General features: G+C 46.8%; 1 protein-coding gene across 1 annotated transcript; it reads right to left on the minus strand.

Annotated features, from left to right (window-relative positions):
• Nucleotides 1-47: 47 nt before the first annotated feature.
• ZNF333 (zinc finger protein 333) lies at nucleotides 48-24,002 on the minus strand. The gene is made up of 13 exons (XM_082836516.1): nucleotides 23,947-24,002; nucleotides 21,093-21,136; nucleotides 19,922-20,045; nucleotides 19,402-19,500; nucleotides 15,973-16,055; nucleotides 12,808-12,924; nucleotides 11,519-11,606; nucleotides 6,248-6,294; nucleotides 6,098-6,152; nucleotides 4,465-4,550; nucleotides 3,738-3,864; nucleotides 2,648-2,724; nucleotides 48-2,145 (listed from the first exon to the last, which is right to left on the minus strand). Exons 2-13 carry the CDS (start codon nucleotides 21,093-21,095, stop codon nucleotides 1,048-1,050), a joined length of 2,004 nt encoding a protein of 667 aa, XP_082692642.1. The 5' UTR covers nucleotides 21,096-21,136; nucleotides 23,947-24,002; the 3' UTR covers nucleotides 48-1,047.

Consider the following 24,002-nt stretch of genomic DNA (forward strand, 5'->3'; position numbering starts at 1 on the left):
GGATGTGGCCTCGCCTGGCAGCAAGGACAGGAAGATGGAGGTGTTTTAATAGTGCACATTCCCTGATGGTGTTGTGGTTTGAATGATGCCCCCACAAAAGATATGTCCACCTGGAAACTATGGATGTGATCTGATTTGGAAAAGGGTCTTTGCAGATGTAATTAAAGATCTTGAGATGAGACCATCCTGGATATCTGGGTGGACCCTAAATCCAATGACAAGTGTCCTTAAAAGAGACAGAAGAGGAGAAGACACAGACACACAGAGGAGAAGTCCATTTGAAAACAGAGGCAGAGATGGGAGAGATGCTGCCACAAGACAAGGAACACCTGGAGCCACCAAAAGTTGGAAGAGGCAAGGAAGGAACCTCCCCTAGAGCATTTAGAGGGAGTGTGGTCCTGCAGACACCTTGATTTCAACTTCTGCCCTCCAGAACTCTGAGATAATAAAATTCTGTTGTTTTAAGCCACAAAAAAAAAAAAAAAAAATAGTGCACAGACCCAATCTGAACAAAAAAAAACCTAAGTGCTTTGGTAAGCAAGAAGGGGCAATTTTGGTAGGCAACTAACAGGACGCGCCACACTAGACCTAAAAGCAAATCTCCACAAATACTTAACATTCAACAACATAAAGACCACACACCCTGCTAAGAGTGTAATTAAATTAGAAACCAACAACAAAAAGGCAACTAAAAAGAAACACCCATATATATGCAGGAACTTTCCAGGACGACAGAAACAGTCTATATCCTGAATGGAGTATTGATTACATACAAGTATACATCTGTCAAACTCATCCAACTGTACACTTAAGATTTATGCATTTCACTACAATTATGCCTCTATAAAAATATACCCATGTACTTTTATTTAAAAACCTAATTCCATTTAACTCGTGTGTCAAAGAATAAGTGGTAAAAGAAACTAAGACAATATGGAGAATTAAACCAAAATGAAAATATTATACATCAAAACATGGGATGTTGCTTAACGAGTACTATGAGAGATGATCACAGCCTTGGATGTTTATGTTTTTACAAATTGGAAGTTAATCAGCATGGGGCCCACTGTATGCAAGAGACACTGATAAAGGCAGGGCGCCAGTCCTGACGTTTTCTCTCCTGGCGTGAGTCCTTTTATGCACAGTAAGTGAAGAGCTGTGCCTGAAGGCTTTCTCACACTGATTACATTCGTAGGGTCTCCCTGCAGTGTGGGTTCTCACATGTACGATAAGGTGTGAAGACTGGCCAAAGGCTCGCCCACACTCCTGACACGCGTAGGGCTTCTTGCCGGTGTGGGTCCTCAAGTGTTTCCTGAGGGATGAGGGCTCACTGAAGGCTCGCCCACACTCCTGACACGCGTAGGGCTTCTCTCCCGTGTGGGTCCGCATGTGACTCTTAAGGGTCGAGAGACGACTCAAGACCTGCCCGCAGGTGGCGCACTCATAAAGCTTCTCCCCTGTGTGGATCCTCTTATGTACGTTCAGGTGAGTGCTCGTCCGGAAGGGCTTCCCACACTGGTTACATTCGTACGGTTTCTCTCTGGTGTGGGTCCGCAGGTGTGTCTTCAGTGATGAGTGTTCCCTGAAGGCTTTCCCGCACTGGCCACATTCAAAAGGCTTCTCTCCGGTGTGAGTTCTCACGTGGCTCCTCAGAGAGGATGGCTGGTTGAAAGCTTTCCCACAGTCCTTACATTCGTAGGGCTTCTCGCCCGTGTGGTTTCTCTGGTGCAAGATCAGGTTAAAGTTCCTCGTGAAGGTTTTCCCACACTGACTGCACTCGAAGGGTTTCTCTCCAGTGTGAGTTCTCATGTGCCGCCGCAGATTTGAGGAATACTTGAAGGCCTGCCTGCACTCCTGACACTCGAAGCACTTCTCCGCAGTGTGAGTCTTCTCGTGCCTGATGAGATCGGAGCTGTATCTGAACGATTTTTCACATTTGTTACATGCATAGGTTTTATCCCCGCTATGGATTTTCTCAGACACGATTAGGTGAGCAGTCTGGAAGAAGGGTTTTCCACTCTCTCGGCATTCACAGGGGTTCCCTCCTGCAGGAATTCTCTGGTACTGAAAAAGTGGTTTGATGCTGTTAATAGGTTTCCCTAGTACATTGCATTTATAGAGTTTTTCTCCAGTCTGAGGTTGCTCCTGTCAATTGAGGAAAATGGGAAGACCAGAGGCTTTATTGCATTCACAGATATTCTCCCCCAAGTGAACTGAGTGTAGGAAAGAGACATTCCTATAGCTGAAGATTTTACCATTTTAGCGTATCTATACCATTTCTACCCTGAGTTCCTTCAAGCAGATACTCTGCCACAAAGAGCTATCATTTTCATTACTTTCATGGGACTTCTTAGATGTAGACTTTTTCTGTATTATGTAAGGCTAAATTAAGTTTTAAATGTTCTACATCTGTGTCAAATTTACGAAAATGGTTAGCTTTGGGAACTCTGTAAAGCCACGTCTTGATCTACATTTAGAGTTTTCCCCCAATTCATGACATTCACAGACTCTCTCCCAAGAAACTGCTTTCTCCTAGGTGAGTACCACTTGCCTTGAATCTCTCTCTGGGTTTCTTGTGTTTCTAACCTACAGCAATCCCAGACATTTCCTACTGTAGAGGAACAAGAATAACCCCTTTATGCCTTACCCTTTTTGTGCCAATGGATGAAATCTCTGCAAAAATATCTTGGTTAGGAATTGAGTCTTGTGATTGAAGTTGAGGTTCTGGAATGAATTAAGGGGAAGAAATATTAAGCGCACAGAGAAGGAAACTGTGGGATCAAGATGACAAAAAAAGCTAGGCATGTGCAGATTTTTTTTTAATACTGATCCTAAATATGGGAAGAAACTATGAATAAGAGGAATGTATCAGAGGGTAAAGGAAAATTTTAAGGCATTTGGCTACGTGAGGAGTCACATAATCATAGGAACAAGGAATGGAAATAGTAGATAATTTACTAAGAAGGGATTCTATGAAGATTGGGACTGATGTTGAGAGGAAGTATTAGTAAGAACATACAGTGGGGAGGAACTGGATGAAATATACACATGGACGTGCTAAATGTGAAAAGGAGGTAGGATAAATCTTTCTATGAAGCCAAAGTAAAGCATTAGAGATAAAAAGAGAAGAGAAAGAGGAAAGAAAGTGGAATTTACTGAGGGAGCTCAACCCAACAGCCTTCCCCATCAAGGGCACTAAGCACCCCTAATCTGCCTGGTGCTCACCTAAGTGGGTTCCTGGGAAGATCCCTCTCTCAGTGACACACAGCTCTTCTCTTTGCTCCAAATGGGAAAATGTCCTGGCTTTGCAGAGTTGATCTCCTGCTCATGGGAAAAGATGCAGGGTATGAGCAACTGTGCCTGCCATGCAACGGGAGCCGATATTCTGAAGTCTTTAGGGTCACTGGAGATAGGAATAGCAAAATGGACACACCTATATTCTGATGACACGGCTGAGCTCTTTCACTAAGGAACCAAAGTACAAGCTCCCTCACTGGGTCCCAAAGGACAGTGGGATTCTCCAGTCCCCAAAACCCGGCGCCTGGCTCAGGGACAAACTTGAGAAGACCAGAAACAATGGACAGATCTTCATTTCCAAGAAGAAACCACTAGACTATAAGCACAATGAAGGCAGGACCTTCCTGTCTCTTCACCTCTCGATTTCCGAAACCAGCACAGTTCCGGGAAACCATAGTAGCTGCGCAAGTGTGTGGATGAAGCAGCGAGGCCAGCCTTACCCACAGAGGTCAGGTTCCTGTAGTTCTCCAGCATCACGTCTCTGTACAGGCTTCTCTGAGCAGAGTCTAGAAACAGCCATTCTTCCGGTGTGAACAGCACGGCCACATCCGCAAAGGTGACTGGTTCCTAAAACGCACACCCGTCCCTGCTCAGCCAGGGGCCACCCCGACCAATACTCAAGAGGACAGTGTGGGGCTTGCAGGCCTGGGAAAGGGACACTTACATGTAGAAGATGTTCAGACACAGTTCTGAGGTCTCTCTGCTCAGGCCTCAGAACTAGAACTCTTCTCCATCTACTCTTCCCTCCCTAAATGACAGCATCCCAAGGGGTGGCAGAAAAGGACCTAAACTTCATGACAGGACTTAGTTATTAACAACTAGCTGGGAAGTCCTTCCCCTCTAGCCCCAGGGTCCAGCAGACCTGATCGCGTTACAGGCAAGAGAAAAATGTTTGGTAAATGACAACTGTTTGCTCTTGGGAGACCATGATGACTATAAGACAAGGACAGCTCACGTCCTCGCCCTGCTTTCCCTCCTGACATTCAGCTGAACATGGCCCTTGATAACCGGGGGAAGGCCTGAATGAGGGAGTGGGGTCACTGCCCACCCACCACTAGAGGCCCAGTGCCTGGAAGCCTGGAGACCAGTCCTCTGGGGTCAAGAAACTCCCAGACAGGGGAAGGGGACAAGGAGGCAAAGCAAGAAGAACAAGTATTTGTTACTTACCTGCAGACAAGTGTTCAGTGTCCCAGGAGCCACGGCTTCTTCCTCTGTGCTCTCCTCCCGGAGCCAGGTGGGGTCCTGAGCAAGCACTGCTGGAGGAGAAGAGGGGAGCCGTTAGGGTCTGGCCCTGGCCCAGTGACCCCACTTGCAGGGCCAAGGGCTGCCCACCCTGTGAATGACCGCATGTGCACACACATATGCACACACTCCCAGGGACACACACATGTAATGTACACAGAGAGATGCATGCACATATGCTTGCACACACTCCCAGCTGCTTGGGCACACATGTACACTCACACACACCAGTACACACGCATGCATACACTCACACAAATGTTTACATACACACCACGCATACACAGTATGCACATACCCACACTGACAAGCACAAACACACAGAAATATACAGACAGACACACAGACACACATGCATGCACACACGCATGCACACACACACACACGTTTCCTCTGTTCCAAATCTCTGGAGCCACAGTCTCAAGTCACCAACAGACTCTGAAGCTTCTGGGGCACCCCTTCACCCCCCTTGATTCAGCCCTGGGTCAGCTGTCCTGCCTTAGCTGCTGGGCCCCTTCCTCTGCCCCAACTCTGCAGGGCCGATAGCACCCTAGGACTTACCACAAGTAGGGGACAGAGAAACCGCCACCTCCCTGTGAGTGTGCCTGAGAAGGAAGCATCCTTCCTTTCCTGCCTTCAAATCAGTAACATCCCTCATCCGCACCAGGCCTCCTCACTCTGGCCTGTTACAGAGGAGCAAGTGATTCCCCAGCCAACCCTTGTCTCCCTGCACCCTCACCTCCCCTCTCGATGGGACCTTTCCCCTTGGTAATTAAACCTGAATCACATCCAATCCCTGACCCCATGTCATTAATTTCCCAGAGCTGCTGTAAAAAAGTACCACAACTGGGTGGCTTAAAGCAACAGAAATGTATTCTCTCAGAGTTCTGGAGGCCAGAAGCCCAAAATCAAGGTGTGGGCAGGGTCACACTCTCTCTGAGACTCTGGGTAGAGTCCTTCCTTGCCTCTTCTTGGCTTCTGGTGGTGAAGGTCAATCCTGGGCTTGTAACTGCGTGTCCCTCCAATCTCTGCCTCTGTCATCACATGGCTGTCCTCCCCCCATGTGTTCCTGTCTTCACATGGCATTTTCCCCTTCTTACGAGGGCACCATTCATATTAGATTAGGGCCCACCATCATGACCTCATCTTAACTTGATGGCACCTACAAAGACCCTATTTCCAAATAAGGTCACATTCACAGGTACTGAGGGTTAGGACTTCAATATAGCTTTTTTGGGGGTGGTCACAATTCAAGCTGTAATACTCCACACTTCCCTCTAGCTACTGTTCTATCTCTCTGTTCCCCATCGTGGGCAATCTCTGTATCCATTTTCTCACCTCCTACTCACTTCCCAACATCACCATTCCAAGGACCAGCACCTCACTAGGATCACCTGTGACCTCCATCCAGAGTGGGGATCTAGTTGACATGTTCAGTCATCCAATCCCTCCATCTTAAAACCCACCCCCACCCCGCAGCCTCCCTCCCGGTTTCCTGTATAGGCTCCTCCTCCATCACTTGCTGGTGTCCCCAAGGTGCACACCTTCCTCTTCTCACCTTGTAGTCTCCGCCTCGGAAGGCACCGTCCCCGGCTCTGGGCGTCAATTCCCAACTACCTGACAAGGCCCAAATCTCCAGGCTGACTCTCACATCTGCACTCCAGACCCATATACACAACCATTGGCTCCGATATCTCCACTCATCTACCTGGGGGAATACGAATGAAACATCCAAAATGAGCTGGATGGGGTGAGCTGTTGCCCCAGGAGGCGGAGGACAGAGATTCAAGCCACAGAGGATCATTCTCAGGCTTTGGACTTGCCCTGCTGGGTTTCAAACGTACGTGAGACCCGGGACCCTTGTTTCCTCTCCCTTTGGGAATGGGAATGTCTATCCAATGCCTGCCCCACCATTGTATTTTGGAAGCAGAGAACCTGTTTTCTGGTTCTACCCATTTACAAATGGAGAGGAATTATGCCCCCAGGATGGATCACACCCCCAGTCTCACCATACCTGATTTAGATTATTTAGATGATAAGATCTGGGATATTCTGGGTCAATATCTAGATGAGATTTTAGACAGAGTTGATGCTGGAATGGGTAAAAACTTTGGGGATGTTGGGATCATGTGACTGTATTTTGCATGTAAGGAGGATATGAATTTGGGGGGGTTCAGAGAGCAGACTTTATGAGTTGAACTGTGTCCCCCCAAAAAATAACAAGTCCTAACCCCCAGTACCTCAGAATATGACCTTGCTTGGAAATAGGGTTTTTGCAGATGTTAAGATAAAGTTATGGTGGAGTAGAGGGCCCTTAATCCAATACAAATGGTGTCCTTGTAAGAGGAGAAGAGATACCGAATGAGGGGAGAAAGCCACGTGGCAAGGCAGGCAGAGATGGGAACGATGCATCCACAAGCCAAGGAATACTGAGGCTTACAGCAACCACCAGAAGCTAGGAAGAGGCAAGAAAGATTATTTCCCTACAGGTTTCACAGGAAGCATGGCCTTGCCGACACCTTGATTTCAGACTTCTGACCTCTAACTGAGATAGAAATTTCTGTTGTTTCACCCACTCCATCCAAAAAAAAAAAAAAAAAAAAAAAAATGCACTTATCACCTTCTTCTCAAAGCCTGTCCTTCTTCCAGTGTCCCTGATCTCAGATGAGCAATCCCCCCCCTCTGACCCCAACGATCAGTCAAAAAAAAAAAAATCAGTGATGACATTTCTACACCCACCTCCCCACCTCCACCCACCCCATTCCCCTTCCTCCCACCTTGTCCCTGCTATGGGGAATGCCTATATCATACCTTCTCATTTGGACCCACTTAAATGTCACTCCTTCGGAGAGTCTCTCCTCCCCAATACCCTTCTTTTCTCTAAAAAGACCCTCTCCTTTCTTCACAGCCCTTACCTATCTATAACCAGCTACTTTTTTTTTTTTTTTGCTACCTTAGGTGATTATCTTCCATCTCCCCCAATGGACTGGCAGCTTCGGAAGAACAAGCCTGGGGTCCTTTTCCTTTTGCTACACCCTCACCCCCCAACCGTGCTTGGCATATAAAAATGCCCTGGGGAAGGGGAAGGGTAAGCTGTGACAAAGCAAGAGTGGCATGGACATATATACACTACCAAACGTAAGGTAGATAGCTAGTGGGAAGCAGTCGCATAGCACACGGAGATCAGATCGGTGCTTTATGACCGCCTGGAGGGGTGGGATAGCGAGGGTGGGAGGGAGGGAGACGCAAGAGGGAAGAGATATGGGAACATATGTATATGTATAACTGATTCATTTTGTTGTAAAGCAGAAACTAACACACCATTGTAAAGCAATTATACTGCAATAAAGATGTAAAAAAAAAAAGCCCTGGAATGTCTGGTAAACGAATGCACACATGACTCACCAAACTATCTCAACTCGACCTCCTGTGTACATCTTACATGGTTCCTAGCTTACCTGGTGTGCAGACAAGAGTTAACACAGCAGGCCTGACTGCTCTCCTCAGCAAGGCCTGCCAGCAAGGTTGACCCTTAGCTGGCCTCTGGGAACTTGGATTTCGAGAGGGTTCCCACCACCCTAACTGATAAGAGGGGCTCACTCTCTGCTTAAACTGTTTGTACAAACAGTGTGGTTTATGCTGAATGCCTGTTGTCCTTCTGGAAGTCTGGAATTTAGGTATGTGCTTGGCAGAGGGTGCCTACATGACCAGCCCCCAGGGAAAACCCTGGGCTCTGAGTCTCTAATGAACTTCCCTGTAGATAATACTGCACACGTGTTGTCACAGCTTGTTGCTGGGGGAATTAAGCGTGTCCCATGCGACTCCCTTGGGAGAGGACTCCAGAAACTTGTGCCTGAATTCCTCCAGACTTCACCCCATGAGGCTTTTCCCTTTGCTGACTTTGCTTTGCATCCCTTCAATGGAATAAATCATAGCCATGAGTACAACTGTAAGCTAAGTCCTGAGTCCTCCTAGCAAATCGTCAAACCTGGGAGTGGTCTTAGGGACCCCTGACACACCTACTCCACACTCACCCCCAACTCTGGGCCACCACCATCCTTTTCCTAACTGCCTCCACCCACCACTCATATCCTCCCGAGGCCCATCCTCCTCCCAGGTGCTGAAGGACCAGGCTCTTCTTCCCCGGTGCCCAGTGGATTTTACAGATGCCATTCCTAGGCCTGAACTCCTCTCCCCAAACCTCCAAACAGACCAACATTTAAACGATACAGTAATTATTATGGTCTTAAGCCACCCCTGTCCCCAGAGGTCAGGTGGCAGTGTCTAGTATCTTAGCTCGGGTAGCTGTAACAAAATACCACAGACTGGGTGGCTTAAACAACAGAAATTTATTTTCTCACAGTTCTGGAGGCTGGAAGTCTGAGACCAGGGTGCCAGCATGGTCCGGCTCTGGTGAGAATGCTCTTCCTGGCTAGCAGACATCTGCCTTCTCACTGTGTCCTCACATGGTGGAGAACTCTGCTTTTTCTCTTCCTGTTCTTATAAGGACACCAATTCTATGGGATCAGGGCTCCACCCTTAAGACCTCATTTAACCCTAACAACCTCCTTAAAGGCCCTGTCTCCCATACAGCCACATGGGAGGTTACAGCATCAACATATGCATTAGAGGGGGACAATCCAGAGCACCTGAAGATGTCTTTGGTCGTCATGACTAGGGTGTTATGGGCTGAACTGTGTCCCTCCAAAGGTTCATATGTTGAAGTCCTAACCCCTAGAATCTCAGAATATAACTGTATTTGGACATAGGGTCTTTTCAGAGGTCATTAAATTAAAATGAGGTCAGTAGGATGGGTCCTAATCCAATGTAATTGGTGGAAATTTGGACACAGACACATACAGAGGGAAAATGCAGGAAGAAGACGGACATCAACAAGCCAAAGAACAGATCACGGCCCTCTTGATCTTGGACCTCTGTCCTCCAAAACTGTGAGAAAACAAAGTTCTATTGTTTAAGCCACCCAGCCTGTGGTACTTTGTTATGGGAGCCCTAGCAAACTAATACAGGGGGAGGTGGTACTGCCAGCTAGGGAGTGGTGGCCAGGGATGCTGCTAAACATCCTACAACATGCAGGATGGCCCCCACCACAGAGATCCAGCCCCTGTATCAGCAGTGCTGCAGTTGAGAAACTTGGTCTAAACTTAAATTTCCCAGAGTTCCTCCCTGCCCCCCAAGATAAAGCCCTCCTGTTATATGCTTCCATTGCATTCCAGTCTCCATTGAAAAATCTGACCACCAAGCCAGACTGTGAACTCCATGGGGGAGGGCCTCAGGGTTTGGTCTGCAATTGTTTCCCAGTGCCCATCTCACCACAGGATGACAGCGGTGAGTACTTCAAGAGTACCTTCCAGAGTACTTCAAAAGCACAGAGCACACCAAGTACTTCAACAGTACTTTATGGCACAGATGGCCAAAAAGCACATGAAAAGATGCTCAACATCACTAATTATTAGAGAAATGTAAATCAAAACTACAATGAGGTATCACTTCACACAGGTCAGAATGGCCATCATTAAAAAGTCTACAAACGATAAACGCTGGAAAGGGTGTGGAGAAAAGGGAACCCTCGTACACTGCTGGTGAGAATGTAAATTGGTACAGCCACTATGGAGAACAGTATGGAGGTTCCTTAAAAAGCTAAAAATAGAGCTACCATATGATCCTGCAATCCTGCTCCTGGGCATATACCCGAAGAAAACTATAATTTGAAAAGATACATGCACCCCAATGTTCACTGCAGCACTATTTACAATAGCCAGGACATGGAAGCAATCTAAATATCCATCAACAGAGGAATGGATAAAGAAGATGTGGTACACGTATACAATGGAATATTACTCGGCCATAAAAAAGAATGAAATAATGCCATTTGCAGCAACATGGATGGACCTAGGGATTGTCATACTGAGTGAAATAAGTCAGACGGAGAAAGACAAATATCATATGATATCACTTATATGTGGAATCTAAAAAAACGGTACAAATGAAGTTATTGACAAAACAGAAATAGAGTCACAGATGTAGAAAACAATCTTATGGTTACCAGGAGGGAAAGGGGGGGAGGGATAAATTGGGAGACTGGGATTGACATATACACACTACTATATATAAAACAGATAACTAATAAAGACCTACTGTATAGCACAGGGAACTCTATTCAATACTCTGTAATGACCTAAAGGGAAAAGAATCTAAAAAAAAGTGGATATATGGATATATGTAACTGATTCACTTTTCTGTACAGCAGAAAGTAACACAACATTGTAAACCAACTATACGCTAATAAAAATTTAAAAAATAAATAAATAAAACGAGTACATTATGGCAGAGCCTGGCCCAGAAGGCGTACCAAAAATATATAGAACAACAACATATAACCCAAATCTAAGCATTACTTCCTGTCAGTGGCATAATACAGATTCCAAATGCAAGACTGGATGATATGATTAATAATCAAAATTTATTATTCTTACAATAAATTAAGATGGAAGGAAACAAAGGCCTTGCAGTACAAGCTACAATGTTATTTGTCCTCCAGAATTAATTTTTTTCCCCCACTTCTCAGGAGATGTGGCTTTTAGCCTCATTTTTTAAAAGCTCAGTTCAAACATGTGCCACTTATAGTAAATTCAACTGTAACCTTCAGCATCGACATGCTTGCGCAGTGGAGAATTTAACCATGCCCCAAAAGAGGTCTGGCCTTTGCCATAGTTGAGTGGGGACTGCTCTTCCATAACAGAAAGATCCGAGACCAAAAAAAACAAAAAAAGAATCCCAGCCCACAATCCCTAGAAAGTGCCTTTCCCCTTGCGTATGTAAGTAATGAGAGATTGCTTCATACATTCTCTCCCTGTGGCAACGACTGCAGTCAGAGGAAAAGGCGGCGGATGCAAGTTCCCAGACACAACACAGCAAAGCGGGGCCCTCTGGCTGTCAATTCCACCCAGCTCTCACTCACCAGAATCCCCAGCCCCCAACAGGTTGAGGAGGCGCAGCGCAGGCTCCGGCGTGGCCACCCTCTGAATCTGCACAGCCACCTTCAGCCCCTGGACAGAGTGACAGGAACATATTAGTCACACAGTCAGTGGGATCCACTCACACCTGCTCACCCAGACTGAATTGGCATGACTGGCCCTGCTTTGGGGAAACACACTGAACATACAGGGACAGGCCCTGTTCCCTTGTCCAGGTTTACAATTCTTCAGTATAAAGTTAGCCACTGTCGTGGAATTTCAACTCCAAGATGGGATGGAGAGAGGGGGCCTGGGTAAGGGAGGCCTCCTCTGAGCAGCCTCTGGTAGTGGGGGAAATGCTGGAGCAGAGAGGGGCAGTGGATGGCCAGCAGATTGAGGGGTAGAGGGAGGATGCAGAGGTGGATCCCTGCAAATGAGGGGACATTAGTAAACTATTCCGGAGGGGAAGCCCTGCTGTGGGAGAAAGGACCTGAACTCTCCTCTACCGCCAGCCACTCCCTTGGGAAGGGTACTTGAACTGACTTGCATTTCTAAGGGATGCCTCTGGCCTCGGTGTCCAGGGTGATGCCCAGTGGCAGCAGGAGCCTGTCAGGAGCAGTTCCCAGGGGTCCAGGAGAAATAACGGTGGCTCTGGGCAGGGTGGTGGCACCAGGAACAGAAGGAGCAGTCAGAGGTAGGTTTATATTTTGGAGGAAAAGTTTGTAGGACTTGGTGGTGGATGGGAAGTAAATGTGGCAGGTCCCTCAGGGCAGGTGATGGGCAGGGACAGGTGAGAGGAGGCCCCTCCTCCTCAGCGCGGGGCTCATAGCACACCTTGAAGTGTCCTTCTCGGTAACTCTGTCCACCTCAGTACCAAAACACAAGGCCCTGAGCCAAGTGCTTGGTTACCGGCCTGGACACTCTTCACACAGCCCTTGGACCCACTCATTCCTGTAGGTTTCCTGGCCATGGACAGGGTGGGAATGAGGGTGGAAGGACTGGACGAAGAGAGGCAGGGCCTGAACCCTAGGTGCTAGCCCCTCCCCTAGGACTGCTCTGGGCCTGACATCACACTAGGGATATTTACATTCAACGCAGAAATGCCACGGCATGTCCAGCAGTTCCTACCAGGAGGTAAGCCTGGGCCTCCAGCATGTTCCCAATTCCCCCAACAGTTGGCAGTTGGCCCTAGATTCATCCCTCCCTCCTGCCTCCCCACCTAACAAAACTCCTGAACCCTAGGCTTTCCTGGATGGGGCTGGGGCCCTCCCAGCAAACCACTTCCCAGGCTTACTGTGTCCTCAGAAGACCAAGGTGACTCCTGGAGAGCTGACCGGTCCCCTGGAGTCAGAGGTGTCCCCCTCTCTCCCATCATGGGCTTGATCTGCATCCTCAGGTCCAGCCCCAGCCCCTGGGAAAAGGCATGGAGGGTGCTGAGCAGGACAGAGGCGGTATGGAGGCTGTTCTCACCCTCAGAGACCCTAAGTTTGGGGCTCGTGCCATCAGAATTTGGGGAACGTGGGCCGGGTAGTTTCAGACCTCGTGACTCCCCCTATTGCACTGTGGGCCCCTGCCACCAATGAGGACTGATCATGCCAGAGACTTAAGAGACAGACCTGACCCCTTTCTGGTTCTGGAGAGGCCCTGTCTGGAGGTCAGGCCACAAGCCCTTGGAGGTGCTACAAGATATTTTACTAGAAAGGTTGCTATAGAAAGGCTGGGAGCCCTTGGCTCTGAATATGAACTTCATTCTGTTTTCTTAGATTCCACATTTGAGGATGCCCCTGGCATCCATCAATCACAGGGCCAAACTAATGGCCACAGCTGTTTACATCTCCCCTGTGATCCACAGCTCGTACTCCGAACCACCTCCTTTATCTAGTTCTCACGCACCAAGCCAACATTCCCCCTGCCCTAAATCACCAAGGCCAGGAACCAGACAACTGGGAACAGCCCCTGCGCCTCAAGATCCCTCAGAATTATTACTCAAACTCACCAATCCTAAGATGTTTACCCTGCCCTGCCTCGCCTTTCCTACAGAAAACCAATGAAGGCTCTGGCCTAGAGTCTCCCCTCACTCCTGTCAGCCTCCTGACTGATGCTGGTGCTTCCTCGTGTAGCCCTGTGTGGCGTGGCCAGCCCCCTCCTCTCAAGAAATGTTAAGTCACTGTCACTGGCCTCTCCATGTCATCACTCAGTCACCTCCGTAAATTGAAATCCCGGGGGTACCATTTTGAGACAAATGTTTTCATCAGAATAATTCTGACACAGATCACTCTTCTTGAAGGTTTTTAGGAGTTCTGCCTATTTGCTCAACACGTACTTATTGAGCACTGCTAGTACAGGCACTGTGGATCCAGCAGAAAACAGAAGAGGTGAAACCACAGCCTGGAGGAGCTGGGTGTTGTGCAGGAGAGGTGGCGTGGGTGGCCCTGGGACAGTAGGAAGGCTGAGCCTGGAGATGCCCATTCTTTGGGGCTACAGGGCCTTGGTCTGTCCCTGGCCACCAGCACTTATTCACACGTGACCTCAGAGCTGCCATAAGGGGCCCCAGTGATTGCGACAAGGCTCAGTGACACCCACGTGGCCTAGAAGGGATAACCAAAGGTTCAGCCACATCGACCAAGTATCAGGATGTGCGATCCTCAAGCAGAAGACCCTGGTGGCTAAGACGGCAGTCTCTAGAGACAGGCCTGGATTGGACTCCCGACCTCACATATGCTGGACCACTCAGGGGCATATTCAGGGATGAGCTGCTTGATTCCTCTACACAGAAGGAACTGTAGGGCGATTCCTCTATATAGAAGGAAGTGGACCACTTATGTCCACTCACAACATTCTGTGACTGCCTGTGTTTCCAGATACAGCAGAAGCCCCTCCTCTCCCACACTCAGTACTCACTACTGAGCTAGCAGTGAAGTTCTGTGGAAAGTGCTGGAACCCCATACTGAGAGGAAAGAGCCCACAGAAACCACAGAGGACACCCGTCCCTCATCATCCCGTACTCCCGCCCTCACACGGTCCATCTGCTGATTGAGGCATGGTGCCGGTAGGGGCCTGGAGCCATCTTTACCAGCACCCATCCGTTCACTCCTTCATTCAACAGGCATCAATCGAGAGCTCTATAATGGCGCGCAGAACACTCTCTAATGGGGTTACTGCAACAACAACAGCAGACGAGGCCCCTGGGATCCAGCAGCTCCAGTAAGACATTTGCAGATCCTAAGGTCTCAAAAGCCAGCGCCCTTTCCCAAGCAGCTAGTGGAGGACGTTCTCCTCCAAAACAAGAGTGTAAACCAAGGACAAGGAGGATCTGGGCACTAAGGAGAGGGCTCGGCTGCCCTGGGGTCTGATGCCAGCCATGCAGGGGCGAGAGTTTCAGCTGCCTGGCAGCCCACTCCTCACGAGGCTGTGCAGGGTTGAGGCTCCGCGTGCTCAGGGCACAGGAATGGAAAAGGGGTCTCTACTACCCCGGCCTCACCACCCCATGCACTGTGCCAGTGTCTCTGACACTCTGAGGCTGACACCATCCGTGATAGAGGTGGAGAGGAAGGGAAGCTAGATACCTCATTGGTTCTGGGCCTGGGGGTGAAGATGGGCTCTGTATGTCCCTCTATCCAAATCTTAGCCCTAACCCTAAGCTTCAAAACCCCAAGAATGGGAACTCAAACTTGGAGGCTCGGTAGTTTAGGAAGGCAGGAATTCAGGGTCAAAGGGGGGATGGCAGGACTCTGCATTTTCTCACGCACCATACTGTGCAAGCTGGTTCTGAATGATTTTCCACTCTTTGACAAGGGCTTCCTTCCAGTGTGGGGTCTCAACTTGTCTCCCTAGGGGTGTGGGACCCCTGACAACTTTCCCACATTCTTTACTATCAGAGTGGCCCTCTCCTGCAGGTCCTCTTGTTCAGCTCCAAGTTATAATTCCTCCAGGAGCCTTTCTCACCACGGTTAAATCAGCAGGTGGCTTCTCTCCAGGAGGAGTTTGCTCCTGATGAGCGGTGGATGATGACAAAAAGGTCACCCAGGGATGCTCCTTGTCAGGGGCCCGTTTTCAGCATTTTCAAAGGTGCGCCTTGTTCAGACAGGTCGAGTTCTTCCAGGATGTGGCAGGTTCCACCACTAGGCTTTCTCACATCCTGAACTTACATGGGGCATCTCTAACAGACAGCGTGTTTCTGATCACTGTTGAAGAGTAAATCACACTGCATACAATCAATGTCTGACTCTCACTGATGGAAATGTTTACTCAGGGGAACTTTCTAAGAAGAAAGAATCTTAAGTGATAGGTGGGATTTGCCCAAATTCATGGGTCATGGATGCTCCCTCCAGACACTTCATGTCCTTGAGGAAAAGCCCTGGCTCAAATATCTGCCTGGCGCTGGTGTGCGTGTCCAACTCACGTATTCCTCAACTTCTTCTATGAGAGGGAGTAAAGAATCATCACCCGTGAATCTTACCATTTGCAAATCATGGGATGAATTTTCCTCCAAAATATCCTGCAGAGGAGTAGACTCTTTGGGTTTAAGTTGAGATTCCCAGTCTAAAATGAATTGGAAAGAAAAAAATTACCTTCTTTCAGAAAGAAGTAGTGGCATGATATTGACACACACAACATGTATTTTTTTTTTTTAATATTGACCCTAAACTTGGGTCAGTACTGAAATGGAAGAAGATATCAGTGAGAAAGTGAGGCTCTAAGAGTAGCAACTGGGCAGGGATGGGAATGAGGTGGAAATGAGAGACTTTTTTCCCAGCAAAGGAATCCGTGGAGATTGAAAGTGACGTTATCAGACAGTGTTATCAGGCAAACAAGGAAGAAGCAATTAGAAAAGGAACATACAAAGAAATGTTTGGTTTAAAGAGGAATTGGACAATAATTGTTTGTATGATATGGAGAAATTGGAACCCTCATGCACCGCTGGTGGGAAGGTAAAATAGTGTGACTATTCTAGAAAGCGGTTTGGCGGTTCTTCAAAAAGTTTAAAAAATGACCCAGCAATTCCACACCTAAGTATATACTCAAGAGAAATGAAAACATATCCACATAAATTCGGTTTTTTTTAAATTTTTGAACTTTATTTTATTTTTTCATACAGCAGGTTCTTATTAGTCACCAATTATATACACATCAGGGTATACATGTCAATCCCAATCGCCCAATTCAGTACACCACCACCACCACCACCACCCCGTGGCTTTCCCCCCTTGGTGTCCATATGTTTGCTCTCTACATCTGTGTCTCAACTTCTGCCCTGCAAACCGGTTCATCTGTACCATTTTTCTAGGTGGCGCATACATGCGTTAATATATGATATTTGTTTTTCTCTTTCTGACTTACTTCACTCTGTATGACAGTCTCTAGATCCATCCACATCTCAACAAATGACTGAATTTCGCTCCTTTTATGGCTGAGTAATATTCCATTGTATATATGTACCACATCTTCTTTATCCATTCTTCTGTCGATGGGCATTTAGGTTGCTACCATGACCTGGCTATTGTAAATAGTGCTTCAATGAACATTGGGGTGCATGTGTCTTTTTGAATTATGGTTTTCTCTGGGTATATGCCCAGTAGTGGGATTGCTGAGTCATATGGTAATTCTATTTTTAGTTTTTTAAGGAACCTCCATACTGTTCTCCATAGTGGCTGTATCAATTTACATTCCCACCAACAGTGCAAGAGGGTTCCCTTTTCTCCACACCCTCTCCAGCATTTGCTGTTCGTAGATTTTCTGATGATGTCCATTCTAACTGGTGTGAGGTGATACCTCATTGTAGTTTTGATTTTCGTTTCTCTAATAATTAGTGATGTTGCACAGCTTTTCATGTGCTTCTTGACCATCTGTATGTCTCCTTTGGAGAAATGTCTATTTAGGTCTTCTGCCCATTTTTGGATTGGGTTTTTTGTTTCTTTAACATTGAGCTGCATAAGCTGTTTATATATTTTGGAGATTAATCCTTTGTCCGTTGATTTGTTTGCAAATATTTTCTCCCATTCTGAGGGTTGTCTTTTTGTCTTGTTTATGGTTTCCTTTGCTGTGTAAAAGCTTTGAAGTTTCATTAGGTCCCATTTGTTTATTTTTGTTTTTATTTCCATTACTCTAGGAGGTGGATCAAAAAAGATCTTGCTGTGATTTATGTCAAAGAGTGTTCTTCCTATGTTTTCCTCTAAGAGTTTTATAGTGTCCAGTCTTACATTTAAGTCTTGAATCCATTTTGAGTTTATTTTTGTGTATGGTGTTAGGGAGTGTTCTGATTTCATTCTTTTACATGTAGCTGTCCAGTTTTCCCAGCACCACTTATTGAAGAGACTGTCTTTTCTCCATTGTATATCCTTGCCTCCTTTGTCATAGATTAGTTGACCATAGGTTTGTGGGTTTATCTCTGGGCTTTCTATCTTGTTCCATTGATCTATGTTTCTGTTTTGTGCCAGTACCATATTGTTCTGATTACTATAGCTTTGTAGTATAGTCTGAAGTCATGGAGTTTGATTCCTCCAGCTCCATTTTTTTCCCTCAAGACTGCTTTGGCTATTCGGGGTCTTTTGTGTCTCCATACAAATTTTAAGATTTTTTGTTCTAGTTCTGTAAAAAATGTCATTGGTAATTTGATAGGGATTGCATTGAGTCTGTAGATTGCTTTGGGTAGTATAGTCATTTTCACAACATTGATTCTTCCAATCCAAGAACATGGTATATCTCTCCATCTGTTGGTATCATCCTTAATTTCTTTCATCAGTGTCTTATAGTTTTCTACATACAGGTCTTTTGTCTCCCTAGGTAGGTTTATTCCTAGGTATTTTATTCTTTTTGTTGCAGTGGTAAATGGGAGTGTTTCCTTAATTTCTCTTTCAGATTTTTCATCATTAGTGTATAGGAATGCAAGAGATTTCTGTGCATTAATTTTGTATCCTGCAACTTTACCACATTCATTGATTACCTCTAGTAGTTTTCTGGTGGCATCTTTAGGATTCTTTATGTATAGTATCATGTCATCTGCAAACAGTGACCGTTTTACTTGTTCTTTTCCAATTTGTATTCCTTTTATTTCTTTTTCTTCTCTGATTGCCATGGCTAGGACTTCCAAAACCATGTGAATAATAGTGGTGAGAGTGGACATCCTTGTCTTGTTCCTGATCTTAGAGGAAATGCTTTCAGTTTTTCACCATTGAGAATGATGTTTGCTCCACATAAATTCTTATACATGAATGTTCAGAGTAGTACTACTCCCAATCACCAAAAAGTGGAAACAAGACAGATGGCCATTATCTGATGAATGGATGAACAGAATGTGGTGCATCCACACAATGGAATATCACTCAGCCTTAAAAAGGAATGAAGCATTTCATGCTACTATATGGAAGAACCTCAAAAACATGATGCTGAGTGAAAGAAGACAGACACAGACGTATGATTCCATTTATATGAGATGTCCAGAACAGGCAAATCCACAGAGACAGAAAGTGAGTTAGTGGTTGCTGGGGGCTGCAGGAAGGGGGATGGGGGGGACTGCTAATAAGTACAGGGTTTCTTTTGGAGGTGATAGAAATGTTCTGGAAATAGATAGTGGTGATGGTTGCACAACTCTGTGAATATACTAAAAACCTCTGAATTGTACACTTTAAAAGGGTGAATTTTACAGTATGTATCTCAAATTTTTTTTTAAAAAAAGAGAAATTGGAACAGATCTTTTTCTGAAACCAACAAAAAGTAAGAGAGTTAAAAAGTGAAAAAAGAAGAGCTAAAGGAACTCACCCCAAACAACCTTATTTCCCCTCAAAATAAAGAACCTTCAAAATGCCCTCAGACTGACACTTCCCAGTAGCACCCACCCTCAAACCCCGGTCTGGATGGGTCACAATGTGCTACGCCCCCTGGTACTCACCCACACCCGTGGCACAGAGAATGCCTCGTTCTGCTGTCATCAGCTCTTCTCTTGGCCCCACCTGGGAGACCAGACAGGTTTTGCAGGATGGAGTCCCTGCTGGTGGAGAAAAACATACATGCTGAGAGAAGGGAGGGCTTGCAGAGGAAAATAAATGCTTCCCCTGCCTGCCCACCCTCCACCTGGACCTCAGCTCCTGACCCCGAGCAAGTACATGGGGTACCTAAGTGATCACACCCAGTTTTTAATGAACTCAGTGAGGTTCTTTCACAAGGGCCCAAACTACAAACGCTCCCTCTCTGCCCCATGGAACTGAGGTTCTCTAAGTCCCAAAGCCCAAGCTCAAGGTCAGTGAGACCCACACGAGTGACTATGGAGAGAATTAAGTAAAAGCAATGCATGGAGCTGTTATCCTGTGGAAGCCCATGAACTGGAAACCCACACTACATCACTATGGTCACGTGGCAGGCGCTTAAAAAGCATTTGCATACAGGAAGGACCGGAGTAGCACCAGCCTTACCCCGGGGGGCCAGGGTCCTGCAGTTGTCCAGCAGCGCGTATCTGCACAGATTCCTCCGAGCGTCATCCAGCAACGCCCACTCCTGGATGAGCCCCACTGCCACATCCTCCAAGGTGACTGATTCCTAAGACAGTACACATATTCCGGCTCAGCAAGGACCACCCTCACCATTCTGCAGGACGAGGGGTTATCCCTGGGGAAGGTAGACCCAATGCAAGAACATTCAGAGAGTGTTCTCTCCAAAGCAGGGCTTAGCAAACCCGGCCTGCCTCCTGTTTGTCTGAATAAAGTTTTACTGGCAAACAGCCACACCCCTTTGTTTATCTCTATGGCAGTTTTTGTGCTACAAGGGCAGAACTGAGGAGTTGCTGGGACCCAGCAGAAAATACTGACTTTCTTTTAACGTTTGGACAGATCCAAAAGTATAAACTTTGGCTCTCTGTCACTCCACTAACCAGTGATGGCGGAGCCTGTTCTTCTCAGCTTTACAGAGCTTTTCCTAAACTCCTTATTTAAGACATCAAAAGTTTGGGTTTGATCTTTTAGTTTTCATGAAGTCCCTAGGACGCCACCCAAGACATAGATAAGCATTTAGTCATTTTTTATGCTTGTTAAAATAGGACTTTCATTGCATCTGAGAAACTTGATGGCCTTTAATCTCAGAATTCTCTACAACAGCACTGACTGGTAAAGCTCAATGGGAATGTTCTATGTCTGCACTTTCCAAAAAGGCAGCCACTGGCACGTGTGGCTACTAAGCATTTGAGAAATGTACTTTGGGTGACTGAGTAACTGAGGTTTTAATTTTGTTGGATTTTAATTAATTTTAATTTTACTGTATAGAGCCATGTGTTTTTGGTAGGTCTCACGAGCAATGGCAGGGATGGCCCTGGAGCTCTGCTGCTGCCGGCTCTAAATGAGCCCCGCACTGCAGTCAGACTCTGGAATTAGGCACAGAACCCCAGGGTCGCTTTGGGAACCCTCCACCCAAACCAGTTCCCTCCGGAGGTCATGTACTGAAAGAGGTTGCCAGGTCCTGGGGACGGGGCTAAAGATGCTCCACACTTCCCTCTTCTTTCTTCCTCAGTTGGGAGGCAGGCAGAGAGAAGACAGGGCCCAGAGTACATAATTATTCCCCCCCATCCATCCTAACCACCTCCTTCCCCCTCACCATGACACCAGCGCCAGGGTTTAAAGTTTCAGTAGGTGTCCTTCCTGCAATAAGAGAGACAGAGGTAAAAGAAGAAATGAGAGTGGAAGCAGAACACCAAGCAGTGGTTTGGCCCAGATAATTCCATTTCTGTGGACCAGCAGGGTGGCCAAGCGAAACATGCTTACCCGGAAATTATCTCAATAAGGAACATATTGGGCCCTGAGCCACCTTTCACACCACAGGCCCTGACCGTTTCTACTGGCTCCAGTCACCTAATACAAGGATCATTTCTCCTCTTATCCTCCCTCAAAACACCTCTAACATCCTCTACATTTCCTCCACTGCCCTTATCAAGTTGCGATTTTTTAATATGTATTTGTATAGGTAAGTTTGCCTCTCTCTCTCCAACCACGATGTAAGCTCTCGAGGTATAGACCTGTGTCCACTTTTTTCAGGACTCCAAATCCTGCCACCAGAACCGCACTTGATAAGTACTAAGTACTTTACGTACTAGGGGTTGGCAAACTTTCTGTAAAAGGCCAGACAGTAAATATCTTAAAATTTATGGGCCACATGTATGGCAACTATTTAACTGTGGTTATAGCACAGAAACAGCCACAGGGAACACACAAACACGTGTTCCAATAAAACCTTATTAATAGAAACCAGCACTGGGGCAGATTTGCCCACAGGCCACAGTTTGCCAAGCCCTACTCTATATCATGTGGTAGAGAGAATACATCGAGGACCAAATTCTCTCAGTTCTACCTCTTATGCATCGCAAACATTCCAACTTTTTCAATTCCACGATCACCACCAAGCCCCAACTTTTCCAACTCCACAATTGTCTGAGTCCTGAACTAACCCAAGCTGCTATATGTGTGGACTTTGCATTCATTCTTGTCCATCCTAAGCACCATGCTCAACCCAGGAGTTGGTGGTTTGTTTAAATCACAAACAAAATCATATTACTCCCTACTTAAAACACTGATTCAGTGGCTTCCCACTGGCCTTAGAACAAGGTCCAAAGTTTACCATGGCCTTCAGGGCCCTGCCCTCCTCTCCTCCCGGCTTTTCCATTCGGTACTTTGTCTTCTGTGTTTTAGCTTTCCCTATCTTTTCTCAGCTCCTGGAATACACCAGGCTTTGTACTGCCTGAGGGATTACGCATCCACCGTTCTTTCAAATCTCCTCCCCACTCCGACTCCACAGCCTGACCCCTGTCTAGTTACATAAAACTCATCTTTTAATTTCAAACATTTGTCCCATTTAAGATATTTTTGCTGATCTCCTCCTCAAGTTCCCCTGTTCTGTGTTTCTACATCACCCTTGTCATTATTAATTTAAAATCTGTCTTCCCAGCTAGAACAAAACCTCCACAGGGGCAAGCACTAAATCTATTTCAGTCACATTGTTTCCCCTGTACAGGGCCTGGCTCATTGAGGGCACCCCCAATGAAAATGTGCCAAACAATCAACACCCCTCAAGAATAATTCAATATAGTTAGACTAAGAAGCCATGTGCCCACATGCACACTCACATACACACACACACACACAAACACATAAGACAACACCACAAGTCAAAAATAAAAATGACTTAAAATGCCTGTTCATATAACAAAAATCACAACACTAGATTTCAGCTGTCTTTAAGAAACGTTAACTCTTTCTAGAAAGACAAGGTGGGACATGAATCCTCTCTAAAAACAAACACCACACTCATCAAATTGAAATCTGATGCTTAATTTTCCTCCAGAATTAATTTTTTCTCCATTTCTCATTAGAAGTGAGTCTTAACCCTATGATTTAAAAAAGACATCCCGGGCTTCCCTGGTGGCGCAGTGGTTGAGAGTCCGCCTGCTGATGCAGGGGACACGGGTTTGCGCCCCGGTCCGGGAAGATCCCACATGCCGCGGAGCGGCTGGGCCCGTGAGCCATGGCCGCTGAGCTTGCGCGTCCGGAGCCTGTGCCCTGCAGCGGGAGAGGCCACAGCAGTGAGAGGCCCGCGTACCGGAAAAAAAAAAAAAAAAAAGACATCCCATTTACTGCCAACTCAATTTCAATTCCCGGTACTAACAAAGCTTATGTTTTCCTGGAGTCCCATCTTTTGAAGCCTTACGGCGATTTACAGGCTGGAGCCAACTTGAAAAGAACTGAATAGTCTTACTTTTCTTTGATGTTAATAAGACTTGTGACATAAGTGAGAAATAGCTTTTATTAGGACATGCTCCCCTTACAGTTAAGAAAACTGATACAAAGTAAAAGTCAGAAGGGAGGGAGGGAGGGAGGGGAAAGGAAAGGAAAAGGAAAAGAAAGCTAAGTTAACAGGTCCTAAGGTAAGCAAGTGCAAATTGTCAGTCACCAACTAATTCATCCCTTGATATAGGGTACATTCCATTTTTTAAATTCACATGCCAAGTCACTCAAACCAGTTTGCACATGTAGACTCAGACCTAAATTTCCATTTGCAGAGCTAGATAACCTGAAACGTAATATGAAATAAAACGTGATTTATTAATAAACAGTTATCCTGCATATGGGAGATACGGTAGGCCTACAAATCGGGGAAGACGGGTGAGTACTGGGGCCGGCTGGTGTCACCACTTGTTAGCTGCGGGACCTGGGCTGTACTTCGTGACTTCCCCTTCAACAGGCGGATGACAGTCCTGTTGGCCCGAACAAGGGGTACCTGAGAGCGACAGACCGAAAAGGGGGAGCCCGGCTGCAGAGCCGAGCTGTGCGGGCTCCCATCCCGGCCCCGGGGTTACCGCGGGGAGGAAGCACCTCGGCCCGGGCAGCCGTCCTAGGCCCTCCGGCCTCTCCCCGCACCCGCCGAGCCCTCCCCGCCCTCCCGAGGGGCCTGGCCGCACCTGCAGAACGGCCGGAGACACTCCCACCGCAGCGCGCCGTGCGGCCGCGTACTGCA

Source organism: Leucopleurus acutus (assembly GCF_964270905.1).
Source record: "Leucopleurus acutus genome assembly, chromosome: 3".
Lineage (NCBI taxonomy): Eukaryota > Metazoa > Chordata > Mammalia > Artiodactyla > Delphinidae > Leucopleurus > Leucopleurus acutus.